This window comes from Toxotes jaculatrix, chromosome 11 (genome assembly GCF_017976425.1).
Source record: "Toxotes jaculatrix isolate fToxJac2 chromosome 11, fToxJac2.pri, whole genome shotgun sequence".
NCBI lineage: Eukaryota > Metazoa > Chordata > Actinopteri > Toxotidae > Toxotes > Toxotes jaculatrix.
The window spans coordinates 9,761,532-9,784,841 of NC_054404.1; the positions used below are offsets into that span (position 1 = coordinate 9,761,532).

General features: G+C 39.7%; 1 protein-coding gene across 1 annotated transcript in view; it reads right to left on the bottom strand.

Annotated features, from left to right (window-relative positions):
- Nucleotides 1-20,223, bottom strand: part of sorcs3b (sortilin related VPS10 domain containing receptor 3b) — a 42,852-nt gene extending 22,629 nt beyond the window's left edge. The window contains exons 1-2 of the mRNA XM_041049600.1: nucleotides 19,543-20,223; nucleotides 1,522-1,589 (exon numbers count right to left, since the gene is read on the bottom strand). Of these exons, the coding sequence (XP_040905534.1) occupies nucleotides 1,522-1,589; nucleotides 19,543-20,223 (749 nt within the window). The remainder of the gene's footprint in view (nucleotides 1-1,521; nucleotides 1,590-19,542) is intronic.
- Nucleotides 20,224-23,310: the final 3,087 nt, after the last annotated feature.

Genomic DNA, 23,310 nt, shown 5'->3' on the forward strand with positions numbered 1-23,310 from the left:
TGAAGCCCATGCAACTCATGACAAGGGTAGATGTGTTTGTCATCCCAGTCTTCATATTTCTCCTCACCACAAACAGCTAATCCATGCTCTCAGTTCTACCTGAGTGCCTCTAAATGTAATTTCACTACATAATTGGATAGATACCCAGAGTCTGCTAACATTGTCTGGGCATTAATCTGAATAGTCCCATTTGCTATTGACATTGTTTTCAAAGACTCACCCCTAAACACATATTTGTGCTTTAAGCACTCCTTTCAGTTAGCATATCTGTCTGTGGTCGCGGCGATGGGGGAAAGCCTCTTAAAGGATGTTATTACATCGTGAAGTTTCTTTACCAGAGAAGGCAGTCATCTCAAAACACAAAGGGGCTTGATGCCTGTTTAGATAGCTTCTGTAAGTCACCCATTGATCTGCACATTGCGTTTTGCCACCAACAGTGGCCTAGAGCTGTAGTCATAAATCATTTATTGTGTTATCACACAAATCATTTACTCCCGTTTCTTTTCATAACATTCAAATCTCTGCTTTTCTAATACCCATACTAAGAGCCTTTGTGCACCCCCTGAGGTACACTCTAATTTACTCATGGTGCCATTGTTAAGCAGACACCTTGATGATGGAAGACCTCCTGTACACAATATGGGATTTCAAAACGTGTCAAGTCGGGTGTAAATCTTAGCGGCGCCTCTGGTGAAACAGATATTAATTTGAAACTCTATGCTTGGCGGACTGATGGTCTCTTTTCCACATGTATCTTAGAATGAAATGAGTTCTCTGCAGGCTATAGGAGAGGTGAGAAAAAAAAGGCATATCAAAGGCTGGATTGGGCTGTATGGTATAATCCTAAATGAATTCCATTCTTATTTATGACCTGACAGGGCAGTGTAACTCACCTCTCAATACATACTGAATGGTATTACTACAGCTATACTGTAGGAATTGCATGTCAATTGCTTCTGAAACAAAAGGTTGTGGATGACAATCAATCAAAAACTGCCATCAGGAATCCAAGAAGAGTTGAATTGAGGGCAACCTTGACTTGGTTGTAGATCAACTTCCATCAGGAAGTTTCTAAGTCAAAGGAAAAGAGCCACAGATCCAAGCAAAGCATTCCTCAGATAAGTCTTCCGGTTTATCTTTCAAAAATAGCCTTTCAAAAAGTTTCTTTGCTGATGATGGACAGAAAATAGTTAGGAGGTTGGGTCTTTTCTAAAAGGCTGTTGCAGTCTTAGCTGTGGTATTGATGGGACTGCAGGAAGCAGGAGGCTTCATTCTGAACTGCTTCAGATTGCTTTATTAAAACATACTTCATATGGGCTTCCAGTTTGACTTGATTGTTCATATCCCAGCAAGGACGAACACAATAAATCATACTTACAGTACACTGCAACCTCTATGAATATATTATTCTTATTGCTTTTAGGGATGTGCTTTTGCATTTTTATAAAATTCTTGCAATGATGCCATAACCTTTCATTTAGATGGAAAAGAAAAAGTAGCAATGATTAAAAACAAACTCACCTCCAGAGTGAGCTCTCAGTAACAGCCCCCAGGTTGAAGTCATACAGCTTAGTCAAGATAAGGATCACCTACAACATAACAGCAACAGACACATTTAATTACATGCCAAGGTCTGCACTAAAAAGCCTTTGCATAAGTGCCTCACCTGCATACATTATAAAAATGTCTACACCTAATGACGTGGAATGAATACAACGTGTCTGCTACATCCCTTTACTAATAAATATCAGCCTCATACAGTATGTTATCCCAATGACAAGTGATCCTCGTGTTGTCGGGAGATGTCAGTCTGCCGGTGATCTGAAAAAAATCCATGTGGGCTGTCAAGAGTTGTGTCTGTATTTCATGTGGAATGATACGTACATGACAGCAAAATCTGAACATAATTGTTCAGTGAACAATGAAAAGAAATGCAGTCAGTGGCTGAACCACACCATCATCTCTGATTCCTTTTTTTCCCTTTTATATACTTCTGTCTTGCTTTTACCTTCAAAATAGTGAAGCAGTTTAGCTGGAAAAGCAACAAATGTTGATCTCAAATGTTGATGGAATATGCTGTGTTATTTTACTCATTGGAAGACGTCCAGTTCCAGTTTGGGCTAAATGCTTTTGCGTGTTCTCTGAGGATGGTTGGACAATGTGTTTCTGGGGAAACTAAAATGTGGCCCATAAAAGCCTGCCAAGACACAGAGGGCAGAGTGAAATGGTGTGCAAACACATTATTGTCACTCCAATGGCATTATAAATGACTTCCCATGGGGATGCTCATAACTCAGCATAGAAGAGGGGGTGGGGTAGAGAGTTTGGGGCAGGACATGGAAGGAGGGAGGAGGAATGGTAGATAATAACAATCAAGGAGCAGAAACATGGCATAATATGACAATTTTTTTAAACGCCTGAAAGATAGGTCAAAAGCTCAATTACAGTGAGTTTAAACACATTAACCTTATGGGACCCGTGGAACGAGTCATTAAACCGAGGAAAGCCACACAAGACTAAAAGGAACAAAGACATGTCTCTAAGTCTGCTTTGAAAATGTTAAAAACCCAATTGACCCACAATTTAGCCATCAAACGGCCACTGTGCATGGCTGGGACTATCTGCATTACAGGTTAATTAACCAATCACACAGAGAGATAAGCATTTGCATAACTAAATGCACCATGTCTGCAAGGTCCAACACTGGAGTCTGAATCAATTTGGAGTACAGACTTAGTTAAATGGCTGTGATGTTAGGCCTAATTGCCTGCTTTGAAAAATAGATACGAGAGAAAAACTCTGCCAAACTGTTGATCGTTTGTCTCTTCAGTTCTCTTTTTCTAACAACAATGACTCTGTGTCATGGGACATTATAAATACTACGAGGTAAATTGAATCTGGAATTGATTTTATCAGTGTCAAACTAGAGGCAGTTCATTTCTAACCAAAGGGATTCAAATAGCACAGCAAATTAACTGAGTGAGCAACGAATAGATGTTCACAGTTTTAGGGGCTTCAATCACTCGCGCCATTTTGCACCAGGATCCAATTTAATCAACTGCTCACGAATTTAGATAAGGATGTAACATAACCTTTAAAAATAGCCCCAAACGGCAAAACTTGATAACAAAAAGCCTCTCAGCACCCAAGCTGTTCTTGCCATTAGGAGCTCTATCTTAACTGTTGTCATCGTGTTTGTGCTGTCAGCTCATTAACAAAAGCTGACCCATTGAATTGGGTCAGTGAAGATCTACCTCAGGGACCAATAGACTAGTGAGGCAGATGACTGTTTGGATGATTTGTCCCTAAGTGGATACATGAAGAGTACATCACTGGAGACTGTGTGTTCCCACGTCTTCAACGTTATTGATAGGCTGTGCATCTGTGGCTCAGGTCAATAGGGAGCAACTACTATAGATGCAAATGCTGAGACCAGTAGGGAGAGCACATGACTAGCACAGCAGATGTGTGACTTGCAGTGTGAAAACCCGACAAATGAAGCTGCATTTAACCCAAAATTCTAAGAGTTTATGGTGAAGTCTTGCATTTATGTAAATACTGGGAACAAACAGACACAAAATGGCTTCCAGAATTATTTTGAGCCTTCTAGGTAAATACAATTCTCCATGCATATCATCGCTCACTTGCATACATGAAATTAAGTAAGGACCCTGGAAGGCCAAAAGCAGTGCATTTATTCATGTTTATGTTTTATTGATGTGAGCAAAGAGAGCTTTGCCCCGGGAAAGTCAACCAATCATTTTTCAGATTGGCTCCCACCCTCAGAGGAGTTGGGTTTAGTCATCCTTTTATCCTAACACTCTATTCTTGTCACTTTCTTCCCCTTCTTTGCTTCCCTTTTCTCTTGCTTTCTTTCCCTTTTTCTTGTTCTCTCTCTGATTTTCATTTTTGCAGTCCCTCTGTCGTTTTTTTTTTTTTTTTCTTAAAACAGGCCGTCTTTTGCTGTGGCTTTTTTTTAGCATCTAGAATATTTCACAAAGAACCTGCACATAAAGATAAATATATATATACATATATCACAGTCAGGTGCTGATTGGCCATGCAAAGATTTTGACTCTTTCAGATGGCTGAACAGGCAGCCTCCATGGCAACAAAGGTGTTACAGCCATAATGTCATTGTGATATACTGTAGCCACTCAACGCAAATGTCTCATGCACACAGAGACCAACACAATCCTCTTGCAAAAGGCGTTCAAGCATGCAGCATATGTATGTACTGCACATTCGCAGACTGTTGAACCAAATCAAATCTTCACAAATTCCATATCAGTCTGTTTTTCTCTTTTCTTTCTTTTTTCTTTTTTTTTAAGTGAAATGCTCAAATTTTTAAAGTGCTTCAGTGGGACGTGAGAGGCATCATAACACCATGTTGGTGGGCAGAAATTTTCTACACAGCTCGCAATTTAGGTATGAATCATCTCTGTGTCTGTACTATAATATGGCTATTAATAAAATGAAATAGACTGTTACTGCACATCGGCGCAGTTTTATTGTGCTTTCTAACGCCATACTTCAAATGAAACCTGTTGCTTATTTAGCCCCCCAGTAAAGCATCATTAAGACGGCACCCCTCAAATATTATTTCTGACTAATTGGGTCGTCAAGGGAAAAAAGGGACCCTAACTCAACACATCACACCTCCAGATCCTTGTTTCTTTTCTGCTCAGGAGAAACAGATCATGGGAAGTAGGAAAAAATCTTTAGAAATGTGAGAAATGTTGCCACTTTCATGTAGATGTGCCACTGTTTTTGAACCTTACCGGAGGGGACAACTGAAGAATCTAAATTAATTTCCAAGGGACCCCCAAAGTTGAAAATAGTGAATGATGTAAAGGCTCTTTGTAATAACTCTGCTAACGGCTCGTGCTCAGAGAAGCATTGACACATATCTCTATTTTATTCACCTTTAGCATCCTCTGAAAAGTTCACCGCTAAAATGATACACATTTACATTCTCATGAATACACATAAGCTTTTGTATACTGTACTGTAGGGTAAACACATCCATACACAGAGCCATCTCCAGGGAGTAACCCCTGTCTATTTGCCTGACAACTCTCTGAAATGAGTCAACACTAATTAAATTCTTTCTTAAATATAAGCTTTTATAATAAACTGATTTTTTTTACCCAAATATGCCACCTTTCTTTGTCAGCTGTGACCTTATCAGATTTGATAAACAGAGTAAAGATGGATTTTGAATCCATCGAGTGAAGGAATTAAAAACAATCCAACAATTCTTGAGTGCAGGTGTTCTTTTATTTACCTATGTTGTGTGTAGATGCACCTGTACAGTGAATGTGTGTATATTTTTGTGCACTTCTTGTGTTTTTGTATTTTCCAACAAGAGAGAGAATTTTATCATTTATAATTTTAATAATATTAATAACTTAAACCAGAAAAGCGCCTCAGTGAGATTAAATGTCTCTGTTACAGGAGTGGTTTAGCCACAAAAGCAGCAGCACATTGACATAAAACAAAGAAGCTCCCTGCGGTTTTACAGACGTTAATAGTGAGTTTCAGTTCATTGTTTAGATATCCAGACCACAACTTTACAATTCTGGTTCACTCTCACCGCTTTCATGACGCCAACATAGTGGAGCATTTAGCAGCTATGGAACCAGAAATTTCCCTCAGGAGTTGGTTGAGACCAAAAACCAGAACTAAAAGAGAGTGAATATATATATTCATCATCAGGTGAACCCAAATGCAACTCCAAATGAATGAAGAGGAGTGAAAAGCAGAAGACGTGGTTTGAAAGAGGAAGCAGGCTGAAAACACGGACACAGTGGGAAGAGCCACATATACCAAATAATTCAAATCCATGGGGGCTCCCTAATGCATCATGGCCATTATCAGGCACCAAAAGCTGGCATATCAATGTGAGAAGAGCAGGCTGGGACTCCATTGTTCACCTCACTACACTGCATTTCACTGGCCTGTACGCGCAGATGCAAGCCTGTGAACGCAAAAATAAAACCTGTTTCATTTGTTGTTAAGCTCATTACATTCTCAACTTCATTAAGGGAGGGAAGACAGAAGCCAAGGGCAAGAAAAAGTCATTTGAGTAATTTGACAAACACTGTGTTTTCTTTAAGTCAACTAGCTAATTAATGTCCTAGATCTCCTACCCACACATAGAACATTTCAGGTCTGTTGTAGACTATCACTTTTAATTTTCCCTTGTTGTGCTATGAACAAAATGATCACCAACCAAGCACAAGACAAAAGATTGTTTTGTATCCTTTGCTGAACAAAATAGCCTTTAGGGAAAACACGGTAAAAAAAAAAAAAAGTAGAACTACCAATGTAGCTATACTGAGTAATCTTCGAAACTTAAGTGTGATGAGACATCAACTTCTTTAGATATAAACTGTAACTTTTTTTTCCAATCATAAGATTTAATATTAATATATTCATGCATCCATTAGAAATTATCTGATGCAAACACCTGCAGAGAAAAGAAATACAGTATTGGTTGCACATTTGCATAAATTTCTTTAAGGCTTGACAGTGGCAAGGCCAAAATCAAGATGCACTGCAAGTGGGTGGAACACAACATCTTGATTGTGGCTCTGTGAGTACGTCTCCAAAGTAGAGCACTTAGCAGAAAAGACAAATGTCTTTTAAGAGAAGTGGTGCGGTCGAAGCAAGGCCTTACTCTGTCCTCATCTTATCAGAAGACCAAATTGATTGTTTGTACTTTTGTGGGTGAAAACATACTCCGGGGGATGCTGCTTTCATCAAGTAAACCCTAGTGAAAGGTCCCTTGTGCATTAGTCTGCCGTCTGTATGTTTGCTTATCCTCCTGACTCCTGAGCTTTGGTCATATAGCCCTGGTGCTTTGAGCTTGAGAGGTTTCAGCAATCAATTCAGTCCATTATGGGGGGGAAATTAATGAAATGGGCTGAATATAAAAGGGTTTCACTTCAAATACAACTCTATTGTTAGGAGATTTTGTGGGCATGTTATGTCTCCGTTGCTAACAACAATACACAATAAACTGTGCTGTTTGCCATTGGTAGAAAAAAAGATTGAGATTGGTCCGCTTCGTGTTTTTTTTTTGTTTTTTGTTTTTTTTAACGAAAGCTTGGGGTAAAAAGTCAGTGAAATATGTTTTAATGGACTAGGTATAGAAATACACACTGGTCTTGGAACCTATCTGTTCTCCTGTGTTTTGATGCTGACCTCGCAGCACAAGACACTGCAGTTTGCACAAAAGAGTGAAAAACAAATAATGCAGCATTCAAGGACAAATTTGATGGCAATTTTAGAAGTCATTTAAACAATCTGACACATTTGACAAAGTTTTAGTCACATCCTGTGCAATTTAAAATGAATTTGATGCATTTTAAGTGGTGTGGAGAGCCAAAAATACAAAATTAGCATTTTACTCTTACAGGTTTTTATATTCTGTGCCACTCTTGTTTGCTCATATTTAGTGTCCAGAGGTTGAAGATACACTAACATGACTGCATTTATTCTTTTTGTGTAATTCTGTTATTCATTAAGCTATGGACTACAACAGCGGTTAGAAATTTACCAGGGTGAAATGAGATAATATAAAATCTTAGGTAAATGAACAGGTTCTTACTAAGTTTGAACACTAGTTAGCATTTGGGAGTACTCCGAGCAACACAACACCATTCAGACATTTCTTCCAGTGTCTTCTGGTTCCTTCACAGCTTTGGCTTCTAATGGATCAGCTTCTGCCCAAGGGGGGTGGGGGTGGGGATTGGGGGGTCTATGCTGGAGCCAAAAGCGGTAGTGGGTCCAAATTGAGATTTTGGAAGAGAGAAGCCCTCCACCTAAAATGACCCCCTCCTCTGCCAAAAGTGCTGTGAGACTGAGTTAACTGCATCCCACACATCCAAGTCTTGTCCTTTCTTCCCCCGGTCACTTATTTGCATTTTTCATAATGTGTAGAGGCAAAGACTGGCAAGTCTTTAAAGTTTAGTTAACATTCAGTTCCAGATTTCTATTTTTTTTAGAAATTATATTTGCATACTACTTATTTGTTTTACCAGTTATGTTTCAAGGGAAACATGAATGCTGTGAGGATTGTGTTTGGTGGGAGCATCTTTTCCAGGAAATCAAAAACTACACTAATGTACTGGACTAAAGTCATAAGAACATGGTCTAGCCTAAGGGTGGGCATCAGTGGTTTTCTGCCCATTTGGACTTGTTTTATTTGATTGGGTGGGGAGGTTTTGTTATGGGTGTTTTGTGCAACAAAAAGTTGTATGGAACATCCAGTGGATTCCTTCTCCTCTCCTGCTGACCAACAAAACCAAATGTCATTTCAGTTCATTACAATGAGGTTATCTAAAAGATCTGTGGATGTAATTACTTTGGATTTACTGGATTAAGTATACTAATAAAGCAGATCACCAACTGAATGCTTCATTTTTTCCCCCCTGTACTTGTATTCAGCCACAGAACAGAACACAGTTCTGAGGGGCAAAAATCCTTCCCACTACAGGAAAAACACGATAATGTCCAATCCTGATTTCCACAATGAAAAATTTGGCAAGACCAGTTGGCCTCCAAAGTGCAGGACTTTGAAGCCACAGGCCAGCGTTTGCACCCTGAAGTCCCTGAAGCAACAAAAGCACTTTGGTTAATATTAAGGGATTCTGTTACATGTTAATGAAGTAAGAACATCATGTCTTGTGCTTCGTTTCACTGGTGACTTTTTCAAAATTCTAACAAGACCACCATCTTTCCATAACGTCGACCAAATGTTGTGAGTGTCTAAACTTAATCATAGCATGATTCGGTTTCTACAAGCTGATATCCTACTGCATGATCAGACATTTTAGGAAAACAAAAGAAATGCGTTGTTCGTGAAGATTTTGCAGGTTTGCTCAGTATCAGCTTTTTGCAACTTGTCAAATAAATTAATGCTTCCTCATTCTGTTGACAGAAAACATCACCTTGGCTGCTGGGCGTATCTAATTACATATTCATTGAAAAATTCATGCTACGTGGATGCCTTTTAACTTGAATTGTTTAAATGTGACATTTTGAGCCATTTGTTTGTTTGTTTGTTTGCTTTTGTCTTTGTTTACTTGCTTGTTTGGTCATGAAAACACTCAAATTTAACGGTGCTTAATCTTGACGTAAAATGTGGAAAAGCACTTTTTGAGCATATTAATTTCTGAGACCGACTGATCCATATTTGTCACACACAGTTTAATTTCTGTTGTGTACCATCCTAAAAGCTGCAGTAAGCCATCCACACTTTCCAGAAAATCTCCATATCAGAAAAATGTTCAGTTGAAGAAAGGCAGCAGCAGTACAACTAAGCATAGCATCCGATAAGATGAAACTTCAGCTACTTGTGTGAAATATTGAGCCACTGAATGAAATTGGTGTATACACAGCAGCCAAAAAAAAAAAGGTAGAAATGAAAGGGATTATAATCAAAGATGGTCATTTAAACTTTGTGAACAACACAATTTAACTGTCAGAGTGTGTCATGTAGCAAAGCCCTGCATGAAATCAGGAATTATGATGGTGCATGAGATGGTAGCAGAAGCAAAGCTAGAACACAATTAGATGTTATTTCAAATTCAATGCTTAGTTGTTTAAATAACTTACAGTCTCATGACACTCTTATTGATGACAACTCACATCCACTTCGATACAATCATTAACCCATGTAAATGATGTGTAGGTTGTGTCAAGTGTTACCTCTGCACAAATTTTGATTAATATTTTCAGTTTCTGAAAAAGTGCCATAATTTTGATCCATACTTACATACCCTATGATCTTGACTATAACTCAACTTTATTTTTGTTTTTGGTTCAAAGCAACAGCAACCAGTCATATTAAAGGATTTGTTCCCGGATACCCATTGACTGAGTATTCTGTTTTCTAAATGTGTCATTTTGTGTTTGGAAGTTTTCCATCTTCTCCATTGATTGCGCTGTGTGTGTGTGTGTGTGTGTGTGTGTGTGTGTGTGTGTGTGTGTGTCTGTGTGTGGTGCTTTCGGCTTGGGTCCTTTGTATCTCACTAGATAGGAAAAAACATTTTCCCCCCCGAACTAATACATTCCTGTCACTGTAAACTGCCAAGTCAAACCATTATTTAAGCCGACTGCCACCTGGGCAATCCCAGTCATCTTTAAACATGATAGTAACTGCTGTGGCGCATCAAGCAATGTGCTGCTTCGAGGTATAATGTTACCAACGCAGGGTCACTTGGTTTGCTTGATATTAGGAGTGATGAAACTAAAGGACAAAACAAAATCAGACATGACCTTTAGGTGTAAAAACTTTTCATCAAGTGGCACAGTTGCGTTAACTCTATCACCATGATGATTAATAAAGAAGCCTTCTCGCAATCTGAATTCCAATTTTATGATTTTCCCAATCAGAAAATGCATAAATTTGTTTTGATAACCTAATCACAGCTATAGTATGTGTCTACCACACTGCGACAGTTATTAAACTAATTAATCACATGCAAACCTGTCAAACATGGTTCTGCACCCGCTTTGTCACTTTGATTAAAACTGAAACATAAAAGTGTGTATGTGTGTGAGAATGACTGCTTAAGAGAGAGAGTGAGACTGACACTGGTAGGGAGGCAAAAAGAAATCAAGCAGTGACAGTGTGCTTGAACATACAACTGATGGCAGTCCTTTATTTGCTGCTTAAAATGCACTTTGTGAAGCAAAACTACGGTCTAAGTGCTAAGGAAGTGCTGAGAGCCTATGTTGATGTAATGCATTATGGTCCCTGAGCACAAATGATTCATGGAAAAAAAAAGGACGCACATGCATGTCATTTGAGGAGTAAAAACTAGGATTTCACTAAATTATTACCACTACACAGCGGGTGAAACTTGTATCCTGTCCGCCATAAAATTAAACAGGCCATGAAAAAAAGGAAAATGCTTCCTTTTTCTCAGCAAATGTTTAAAAATTGCCCGTCCAGACTCCTGAGGAATTGTTTTTTTTTTTCTGTAGTAATCGGCAGTCCATACTCTTACATAACACACAGGATTGCTGCAGTTCCTATCAGCATCTTACAATCACATCAGTGGACAGTGCACCCCTAAAGGCTTGAGACAGGCTGGATTAATGAACAGACGTATGGTGCTGACAACCCGAGGGACAAGGAGGTAGAAGATGAAAATGGATGGTAGAAAAAAAAATTATCTTGATGTTTGTTTTGTTTCCATTGGCTATCAGTTTAAAATCCATATTTAGTTTTAAAAAATAATATACAAAAATCAGAAACTTAACTGGCAAGCAGATAAATCATATAGTGCATTAAAAGTAAGATACACAAAAAATCTAGGAAAGGCTTATCTGAAATGAAAAACTTCCAAATGTTGAGGTGCTACAAAGTAATAATTGTTTTAATTAGTATTATTCCTGACCAGAGGTGGATTACAGTATTATTATTTATTAAAAAACACACAGACATTGAGACAAAAAAGGGTGTGTGGGTGGGGGTTTGTTATTTTGAGTTGTTGTATTGTGTTTGGGAAGATCTGAGTGAGTGCGGTGTTTGCGGTTTGTGTGGTCTGTTGACAAATTGAGCAATTTATTTATAAAGTTGTTATTGTTCTATCTATCCAGTTGGGTAATGTGGTTTTCTTGGCCACAGTTAATGCTATTAAGATGAAAGTTAGGAGATGCTGTGTGATGGTGAGTGAGGAGAGATCGCCTAAAAGAGAGATGGAGGAGGAGAGAGGGATGTTGAGACTGAGGACAGCATTCCCATGACCTCTGACTAAAACTGCCTGACTGGCGTGAAGAGCAGAACCTTGTATTGAATTATCTGAACTTCTGAGAACTCTGAGTCTATAACAGAGAATCTATTGTTGCATGTTGCTTACCAACTGATGTCTGATTAATGTATATTCAAGTCTAATGTCCATTTGTCTATTGGCACTGAAACAATATTGTCATGGTGAGAAGAGTTTGTTAAACCTGTGACAGTAATGTTTTGGGAGGAGTGGAAGTTGTGGATATCAATTTTCCTTTTTTATGGTCTCTTTCATCTTTATGTACTGGTAGTGACAGTGGTGTGGTAGATTATTTGTTTGTTTGAGAAGGTCAAAAATCACGAGAGCTGCCACTGAAAAGGTGCCCCAGGCCTGATGGATTCCTCACTTATTTTAAACATAGGATTATACCAGATAGGAGTGAGAGTAGAAGGAGATAGTTTGAGGTTAAGTATGTCATTAGCTTTCCACCAGGCCGTTTGAGTGGTATTTAATGGTGTTCAATTTGAGGCAGCTGTGGGTCTTAACTGATTTATCTCTGAATGCAAAGTGCTGAATGGGGAGATCTTTACAGGTGGTCTGTTCAATATCAAGCTAGGCAGAACTGGAGTTGTTTGTCCAGTGTCCAAAATACAGAAGCTGGTGGGAGAGGAAATAGTGGTAAAAATTTGATGCATTGAACCCACTATACTATTTGGGTTTTTGTCTTGTAGACATTTTGATACTGGGCGCTTTTTGACTTTCCACTAAAATGTAGTGATTGTTGAATTTAAGTTAAGAGAACCAGCCCAGGGGGGAACTGTCCGGGGTTGTGGCAAATAGTTTATCTTCGGAGGAATTTTCATTTTGAAGATTGAGATGCGGCCAGTTAAAGAGAATGTGGGAGTTTATTCCATCTATCCAGGTCTTCTTTGGCGCTATGTAGTAAGGCAGTGAAGTTGAGTTTGGGTTTATTGAAACATGGATTCCAAGGTATTTAATAGATTGAGGTGTGTGGTTATAGGGTAGGTCCCAAACCTCAGTATGCCAGCCAAAATGGCTTAGAGGCAGAATCTCAGACTTAGACCAGTTAATGGAGTAACCATTAACTTATCTTGAAAAATAAGGGTGGAAGAGGAGGCCAGAAATGTTTATATACAATTATACTGGGCATCTATCTAAACCTTGGGGTTTGATGTTGGGCATGAGTAATACTGCTTTTCTCACTTCATCTCTAGGGTGACTGGGTTATCCAGATTCTATTCCTGGCTTGTGATGAGTTTTGGGATGGAGACATTCCTCAGAAACGTGGTAGCAGCTTCTTTAGACGTGGTGTCATGGCCAGGGGTGTATAGTTTGGAGTAACAATGTCCAAATGTTTCATTTATTTCAGAGTGATCTTGTGTATTGATTCCAGACGTATCTTCTACTGATGAGATTTTTCAGTTTGCTATTTCAAATGATTAGCCAGACTATTAAGTTTGTGTTTGGCTTTGAGTACATTTGAGTTCTTTGCTGATTATGTCTGTAGGCACTTGAGAGGTCAGGGTGTCCAGTCTCTTGACCTGCTGCTGCTGAAAATGTTCTCTTGCAGTTTCTTCTTCTTTTTCTTTTTTTTTTTTTAAGTATATGCTATTATTCGATCTCTTAGAATTGCTTTTGCTGTTTCCGAGAGAGTGCTTGTGGTTATATCAGGGGTGCTGTTGGTTTCTGGAAAGGATGCCCATTACTGTTCAAAATACTTGATAAAATCCGCATCTGCCAGGAGTGAGATATTGAAGCCTCTTCTAGGTAGGGGATCTGGGTGAATTCCCATTAGTAATTTTAGGGTGCTGGAAGCATGATCTGAAATAATATAAAAATACTGTAGATGTTGGATTCTACACTCTTGACATGTATTGTTTGATTGTAGATGACGACTGAAAGGGCTTACGGGAAGCTGAATTAGAGGAGTGATCAAGATCTAGATTTAATACAGAGTTAAAATAATCTACTAGAAGAATATGGGAATTGGGAGACTTGGCTAATCCTGAAAAGAGAGAGTGAAAGAAAGTGGGGTCAGTGTTGGGGCCGTGCTTTTGTCATACTGTCTTTCTCAATGTTCCTGCCGGTCTTTCTGGATCAGTTACAATTGATTTATGAGAATATGGTATGTATTTATATTCAATGCCAACGTCCTGATGTTACCAATGTTGACAAATAAGAGAAAGGTTCTGCAGTACAGTGTGCTTGTTGAAGCAGCTAATTCATGAAAACTTTCCTACATCTATGAAATGGACAAATACAACATTAAAAACAGGAAAGACGTGAAATTGAAGTGGAGAGCGGAAGGAAAGAAATAGCAACAAGAAAAACAACAACAAACTGGGTGTAAGGTGGCTTTTCTATTTTAACCCCACAATGCCTTCTGTTTGGTGATCTAAAAAAAACAAGATCAATTAATTGAGTGAGTGATGAAATGAATAGCAACTTAAAAGAATAAATGTACACACTTAGCCAAGTCATACTTACATATGTACATGCACGCTCACACACAAGCAGATGCCCACATGCTGGATTGATGTTCCACATACATGTATATACACACACACACCTGCATCTGAACAGTCCTGGTAAAAATCATGTGCAGCCCTGAATTTCCAGTGCATAACTCAGAATATCTTAAGAAATAAATGCAAATGAACCAATTTTATATAACCAGAGTATTTTATTAAAATGTTCAAGGTTACTGAACAAAAGATAGAAAAAATATCTTGTATAATAGTGAAATAATACAAACACAAAATGTACCCTAGATACAATTATTGGAAACCATTTGATAAATTTAAATGAGCTCCTCAAACAAAACAAAAAAAAACAAATAAGACTCACCTGTGCTTAATTTTCAGTGTTCACATACTGAATTAACCAGTGAATGATGGTTTAACTGCATAAAAAGTGGCTAATTGTTTCCAGTTTCTTTCTTACAAGGGACAAAGGACAACAATGGCGAAGACAAAGAGAGTTGTCTGAGAGCATCTGAAATCAAAATACATAAAAATTCCACAGGCTACAAGGCCATCGGGAAAGATCTTAAAGTCCCTGTTTCAACAGTTCATGATGTTATCATAAGTTTCACACTCATACTGTTAAGACACTTCCAGGATGTGGTGCTAAGAAGGAACTCAATGAGAGAAGTCTTGCGAAGGTTGGTGTAGATTGTGGAAAAAAACACTGCAGAAGACATCTAAACAGATTCTGGCTGGAAGGACCTGGAGCGATGGTTTCAGCTTGTACCATAAGCCCAGTACTAAACCAAGAAGGGCTCCATGGGCAAAAGCCAAGGAGGACACCGCTATTGAGAGAAATGCAGAAAAAGGAAAGACTAATGTTGGCAAAAACGGTCAAAGACAAGCCACAGGCTTTAGGAGATGATGCTCTATGGACAGATGAAACCAAAGTAGAGCTCTTTGGGAATGCAGAGCATGACTTCGTTTATAGGCGACAAAATGAAGCCCATAAGGAAAAGAACACCCTTCCTATAGAATAACATGGTGTAGGTTCTATCATGCTGTGCAGCTGCTTTCTTGCCTCTGGTACTGGAGGCACTGAATGTATCAAAGGAAAGATGAAATCAGAGGATTACCAAGGCATTTTAGAGCAAAATCTGTTACCCCGTGTCAGAAAACTAGAGGCGAAGGTCTTGGGTCTTAAAGCAGGACAATGACCCAAAGCACACATCCAGCAGCACGAAAGAATGGTGGAAAAGGAAAAGATGAGCTGTTTTAAACAGCACAGCAGTGGGTCCTGACCTAACTCATACTGGAAACCTTGAGAGAAAGCTGAAACCTGCAATCATTGCAAAAAGGACTGCTGCAAACTTAAAAGAGCTTGAATGCATCACAGTGGAAGAGTGTTAGCAGACAGGTGCAAAAAGCTTCTAGACAGCTTCAAGAAACAAAGTTCTACAACCAAATATAAGTGAAGGGTGCCAATTGTGTCTGGGGTACATTTTGTTACTGTATTATTTCACTATTATGCAAGTTTTTTTGTTTTTTTTTTGGTTCAGTAAGCTTGGACATTTTATTAAAATATTCTGGTTATACAAAATTGGTTCATTTGCATTTATTTCTGAATATATTCTGAATTACGTACTTGAAATTCAGGGGTACCAATAATTTATGCAATAATACATGTGCACACATGCACACGGAAATATACAGTACATCTTTACAAAAGCATGCATATATTGGCATACACTATAAATCTGTAATTACATGCACACATAACTATTATGAAGTTGTAATTGTTTGTACATATACATACACTCCTAAACATACATTCCCATATTTATATTAACAGATGCTGAGGATAGGTAGCAGGACGGACAGAGAAGATGGCAGGTAAAAAGCCAAATGCAACAATGGGTAGATCAGTGCATACGTGGATTGATAGATCAACAGAGGGACATGTTCTAGTCCTAAATGAGTTAAGATGAATTGGTCCATTTAGTTTTGAGACATTTTTGATTGGAGAACACGGAGGTGGAATCCAGTGCATATGGTTATAGCCAGGTGGCGATGTAACTGCCACGGTAGACTTGACCATCTATATACTGTTTACCTACATAGTGCTGCTATTCTTCCCTTTTAACAGTATAAACAATTAGCTTGTTGCAGTGGCTGTGTAGAATATAATGGAGAAATATGGGAAATTATCAGAAAAATAAAACCACATTAAAACTTTTCCCATTGTTGTACCTGAACAGTGGCAGCTTATTAATGTGCTTTTCATCATCCCGTAACACCCACAAACTCCGGACAAATGCCTCTGTGAACTGGGAATCCATTCCATTTGATTTTATGGATCAAGGAGTTCCTATGCAACCAGTTCTGGCATGTTAAATTGAATGGCTGTCTATCTAATGAACCGGTTTTAAAACACGTGGCCCCCAGGGCCGTGCCATTTCCTCTTTTTTATTGTCTATTTATACCGATGAGATTATGTGCAACAATAACTGCCTTGTTCTGATTAAGCATGCGGACAACACCGCCCATGAGGCTTCTCTGATTCCCTGTCAGTCGCAACAAAAAACATAAAAGACAACATTACAGCTGATGGATTGGTCTGACTCTCACCACCTTAGAAGAAACCTAAGAAAATGCCAAAGAGAATTACTCCACTCCCAAGAAGAATAGTAGACCTCATCAAGGTCCTGCTTCACCTAAAGCAAATTTCTAACAGAGGGCCAATGAGGATGACCAGACCCTTCTTCTCAAGGTAAATGGCCATTATTTACACCATCGCACAGTATCATTTCTGCAGCAAAACCTCAGGGGATGTGATGTCAATAAAGATGCTCATTAACTCTCCTCAGCTTCAACACAGTGTCCTAGTTTGGTCAGCTGTCTGTGAGGAGCTTCCCAAAATGGTCAATCAGGAGCCTAAAATCATTTGGCTGCCAATAACTCCCTGATCACCAGCTGGCTTGCACACTAAGACTTTTGCCTTTTGGGGAGGGGGGGTCTCTTCATCCCTTGAGTATGGGATGTGCTGCAATGGCTGTTTGAAAAGATTACCAACATAGTCATATCACAGCTTGAACACCCATGTGAGGCAAAAGACTGAAAAATTGATTGGCCATACAGGATATCCCCAGTCAAGTCTATTTATTAGTATATATATATATATTTTATTTGTTTCTGTATTTATGATACACACCTTTTATAAATCTTTTATCTGTATATCTCCATTCCTATTCACATTCAGGACAGATTTAAGGAGAAACATGCTCAGTCAATCAATATTACATGTAGTTAAGAAGCATGAATTTTAAAAGGGTATTCGCTCAGTATATGTTTTATTCCCATGGTCGAGTCTAATCAATGTTATCTCCCTTAAAGCCAGAGACCAGAGAACTATGACTCCAGGCTTTGATGTCACAGACAATCACAAATATCGAATAATAGTTGATAGACTGATTTTTGGACAGATTTGAGGTCTCACACGATGAAATTCTTTATCAAATCTGAACTCTGAAGATCCCCCGCTGGCACTTTCACCATCACCTTCTACATCTTTCTCATTTCACTCCCTGTGGGATTTTACATCTTGGCCAGATCACAGGCAAAGTCTTGAAGTGAATATTTGATAGAAATACCCTAGACCACAGGAATGAAGTAATTTTCCTTCAAATGTCCCTTTTAGATTGGATTTATTATCAGTCATTTACATCTAATATAGCCTGAGCTCTAACATCGAGTCATAAAATGCCATCAATTTAAACTGCAGTTTCAGTCGTACTTTTGGGACCCGAGACTGGGATTGAGACAGACTGTATAAATCAAAACTGTTGACTGGCTGCAGTGACAAGCCCATCAGTGATGATCCAGTGAACACTGTCCAGCAGTACAAAAGGCCATCAATGGTGAAGACATCTCAAACCAACAACATATTTTCATGCATTTCTGGTGTATTTCAGTAGAGACTGTCCACGACAATACATCAGCATCGCCAAAGTCTGTGTTGCCTCTAATGTTATGACATTTCACTAAACAGAAAATCTACCAGACCAGAAAACACAATTAGAGATTGAGTGATATAATCCGCCCAGTGAAATATATCTGCATTTTTGGAGAATGTAAGAATATTCTCACTGTTTCTGGGACACAAAAAATCTTCAGATGTGGTCCCAGATTAATGTTGCTGCCACATACCCTTATGCCCAGCAAACAAAGGTGATCTGAATTACCTGAAGTAAAAAGCCAGAGTAGCTCCTTTCCTTTGCACACGGTTTAATTGTAGTTTTAAGATCTTTATACCTGATAAATGCTGGGACTTGCAAACACTTTTGCATCCTGTATATGTAAAGGAAGAGATAAAATCTCCATGGCTTTGTCTTTGTGATGGTAAAATGGTGTGCAAACAGTGTGCGCGCAGCTGTGATGTGTGTGTATATGTGTCTGCGTGAGAGGGTGGGGGGTGGTCAGGGTGGTTGCTGCAATGTCTTGTCATCCATTTAAGTTGTGCACATTCCCATCAACCTGTTTTGAAGTGCCAGGCATGGCACCATTTCAACAACAAACATGTTGCAATGCTGTATTCATCCAGGCAATTAGATAACTATGAACTATGAGAGTCAAATGTCAACGACAAACGCATGGCTCATTTACCAAAAGGTCAGACTGTGTCTCATCAGCTTCACATTAAGGGCCAGGTTGGACACAATCCCTTTTAATTGTAGCTACTGCACCTTCCTGAGAGACATTACTTGATTATTTCATAAATAATTAATGTGTTGTGATTGCTGCCAAAATACCTCCACCTTCCCATAGCTCAGTGTCACCTTAATTTACCTGAGGGGGGGTTAACTCTTAATTTAAAGTTCAGGTGGCAAAGAGTTTGTTGTAATAAATGTTTCTACTCTAGTTTTTAAAAAAAGAGCGAGAGGGAATCCTGCAAGTGCACAGTCATTTCCATCAGTCCACACAAACAGGCGCGCAATGCGCATACAGTCACAATCTGTGTTGGCACCAACAGAAAACATAATCATGAATGTGAAAAGAGGAGAAGCGTTCTTCAATTCAAGACTCTGAAAGACTGAAATCATTCATTTGAAAGAACGAATTCCCCATCGTGCGCGCTGAAACAGCTGTGCGTAAAAATGTGACAGATTCATGTAAATCTATTAAAAAATGTTTAAAATTTGCATTTCAAACAGAGAAAAAGATTAGCATTATAACAACTGTGCGGGCTATTTTCGTGTACTCTAAAACCTTTGTGATATGATGAAGTGTGTTTTTGTGAAACTAAAACTCACGCTGCTGTTGTGTCCGGACCAGTGCACCATCGCCTGGTTGTGTGCCGAGTCTCCCGACAGAGCAAAAGTAGAAGTGTCCAGGTGCGGCTCACTTGGTCTCGGGTTAGACCCTCTGGCTTCCTCCCCGGTGCGCCGGTAGTCGGCTCTGGAGTTGGAAACACCTTGGACAGTCTCACCAAATCTCTCTCTTGTCCGCGCTTCTCCACTTATATCCACATTATCGCTGTATGTCGGACCCACACTCCTTTTTGCCTTCTTCCTTAGAAAAATACTCGCTGTAGGTCGACTCTGGTTATCCCCAGAAACAATACCATACTTTTTACCAGGTATTTGCAGACCACTGTGATAGTTAGGTGCCGTTTCGACGCCGATCGGTGCCTCATTTCTGAGTCCGCTCTGTGTTTTATTCCCCACTTGCTTGCCATTGTTCGGTTTCAAAACACCGACTGCTTCCGTTTCAGATGCGTTTAAAACTTTTGTGCAATAATCGACTTTCGGTGACACTTTGACCTCCGTTGATTTTCGGGTTATACGTGCTTCCAGCGGCTGAACCTCCATGCGATAAAATCTGTCGTTTGCTGTGGGATAACTTATTTCCGCTTGAGCCACAAACTTGGAGTGAAAAGGGTTGAGCAACACGAAAGCCAAAAAAGAAAAACTCCAAAATGACCACATTCCCATTGTGTTCTTCCAAAGTGACTATCAGCGGGGGGGAAAAAGATGTGGCAGAGGTATTCAACTTCTGAAATATTCAAGGTATCATCTTTACGAGCAAGGAGCTACTGAGCAGACCCGCTCACGTCCAGGAATTTGTCAAAGTGAGGGACCAGTTGGGGAGGCGCTGCGCATCAGGCAAACGCGCCGACGGAGAGTTACTGCAGGAACGGTTAGGGCTCATTGTTCATGAGAATGTTAGAAAAAAATTTAATAAATAAACGGCTTCAAAGTATTGAAATCACCCAAAGTCGCTTTGAAATTATTATATGGTCTTTTTCCGTCTGGGATGGCAGAGTTTTTATTCGGTAACGTCTTGAGCTTTTTATGTAAACCTATAAAAGTTATCCAAAACAGCACTTGATTGACTCGGAGCTGTTGACAGCAAAAGTAATTTGTGCTTAGCAGAACAGTATTGTGTTTACGCCGTGGCAACATTTTTGCCTCTGAAACGACAGAAAAGAAAAACATAATTTTCTTGCATCAATCAACACCGGATTCACTTGTCAGCTGTGTGCAGGCGCGTGCGCAGGTGTGGGAGTATATTTTGAGGAAATTCAGATGGACTTCCTGATAACGATCCAGACGACTTACTTGAATCATTTTGATGTGTGGGAGCTGCAGAGCTGCAGGATTTTCTACCTGTATTTCTGGTGACACTTTTTTAATTAGGCCACTAATACAGTGCGCCTCAGGCCTTATAGTACACAACAGCCCAGGAAACAAGAGGAGCTTTGAAGTCATACTATGAAATGTTTGCTGTCATCTTCATGGCTTGTGGTGTCACACAGGCAACGAGCCCCCAACAACTCTGTTTTAATCTTGGCACCTTTACATTTTGTATTATTCATTCATTTTTACAGTGCGCATTTGGAAAATCGAGCTTTCTCCAAATCAATATGCTATTTGAAAGGTATTAGTTTCAATTAGTGGAGCCAAATGAATCCTGAATGGCAATTCCTATTTCCTGCTGACAGAGCTCTCTGTCAGTTGTTGCAGAAATTGTATGTAGTGTTTGTAAAAAAAGAAAACAGAAAGCCTTTTGGAAAACTTATAATGATGTCTGGTCATAAGGAGCTAAAACACACATTAGATTCATATGTATCCTTAGGGAGAACCATTAAGAGAAGGGTTTCTGTCTTCTTCAAGGATGACAAGCACATATTTGGATCATAAGGAAAGGACAAAGAATGCAACCACATATGTCCTTGTAATGTGGGGGAAGATGTTAGATATATTTTGAGATCAAGTGAGAGCAATTACTCCTATCTGTCAAGGTTAAACTAATCGAGGACCTGAAGATACTCAGCGCAAACTTCCACACTTGCATGAACATGACAAGTAGACCTGACTGTCAGTTATGAGAAAAAACTGTACAAGTGAAGAGGCGACTACTACTGTGATGCAAACTGCCCTGTCTTACTCTTTATTTGATAGCGAACACAAGATCTGAAAACAGGTAAAGCCACGTATCACGCACATTTTCACAATACTTATTAAGGACTTCAGCTTGTTACTGCACTGTGGGTGAACTGTCTGCTGCAAAATCATGCATCTGCTGAGCTGTAAAACACAGTGTGGTGGGAGAATAAGAAAATTCACCATCCTTGAAAGCTGCACCGCAAGAGCCGAGCACAAAACAATCCAGTGAAAGGACTGACATTGACATGAGTTCATTGCACCCTCTGATCTCGCACACGTCCTCAGACAGTGCAGTGAAAACAGCAATCAGAAGGCTAGCCAGCGGTGCCATCCTCCTCAGAGGCCTCACTTCTTGGTCACCGTTTTTTGGCACGGTTGTACAAACAAATTGAGATTCATACAAGTGAGAGCTCTGGGCAGCAGGTGCTACTGTTGCAACTCCGCCTCACGCCAGACAGCTCATTCTCTCTACAAGCCATTCCCGCCAGAACGCCTCTGCAATGAGGGGGTAATTGGACTGATCACACTCTGTTTACCCATTATACTGCTAAAATGAAGTGGGTTGTTCCCAAACACGCTGTGACAGGCCAGGGAGGGAGGAGGAGCCTCTTCCATCAATGACACATCTTTTAATCTGCACTAACCTTGGGCCGAGAGAGCACTGCGTGGCTTTCGACGTGCTTATGTCTTTGCGTGTGTGCATGTGTGTTACAGAGAGGGCGTTTGTGCTGATATGTGAGGAAATAGCAGTGGGTGTGTGTCTGTGTCCCACATCCTGCGTGTGTTTAAACTATGACAAGGAATACTGCATATCTTCCTGGGTGGAGGACATCTCAGATTCTGCATAAATCTGAGCCACAGTGAAAGAGAATAAGAGAAAAAGAGAGATGAGATGACGAGACTGAAAATTGTGTACATCGGTGTAGCTCATTCAATTTTATGTGCTCCCCAGTGTAGATCATTAGCAAGATTATCAGATGTAATCATCTCATTCTGGTGGCGCATAACTCAGACAGTCCCTGCAAACGGCACCATCCCCTCTCCTGTTTCTAGTGAAGACAAGGAGCAAGCTCTAAAGCTTTCAGGACAAAATCCCATTTGTGCATCCGCTGTCTGCATCCCAAGCTTGTTAGTTCCAACACTTCAGTGATCCCGACGGAGCGGACGCACAGGCAGTAGCAGGAACCATAATGGCCATCACCCAGACAGCTCACACTCACATGCAAGAGATGAACAGCAAGGTGCACTCCCCACTCGGCTATACCTATGCCATTAAAAAGATAAACTTTCTTTTATTGCAGATGGCAAAACACTTATTTTGTACCTCCTTCGTCGTCTAGATGAAAGAAAGGCATTTTAAAATCACAGTGGGAGGAGTAGTTTAGGACAGTTTGCCACTGCAATAAACTGGCCCTGTCATTGGAAATACAACTCTCCTCATTGGTGAATCACTGTTTTACTATTATCTCTTTGATGTCTTTGTTCTCAAGCCTTTGCCTGTGGATGATGAACACAGGGACGAGCCTGTCAAGATATCAGTACAATGTACTTGATCTCTCACAGCTGTCGCTCATCACACAGCTGTAACGTATCAGTTTGCAGAATTTTCTCAGATGTTCTGGGTCAATTATA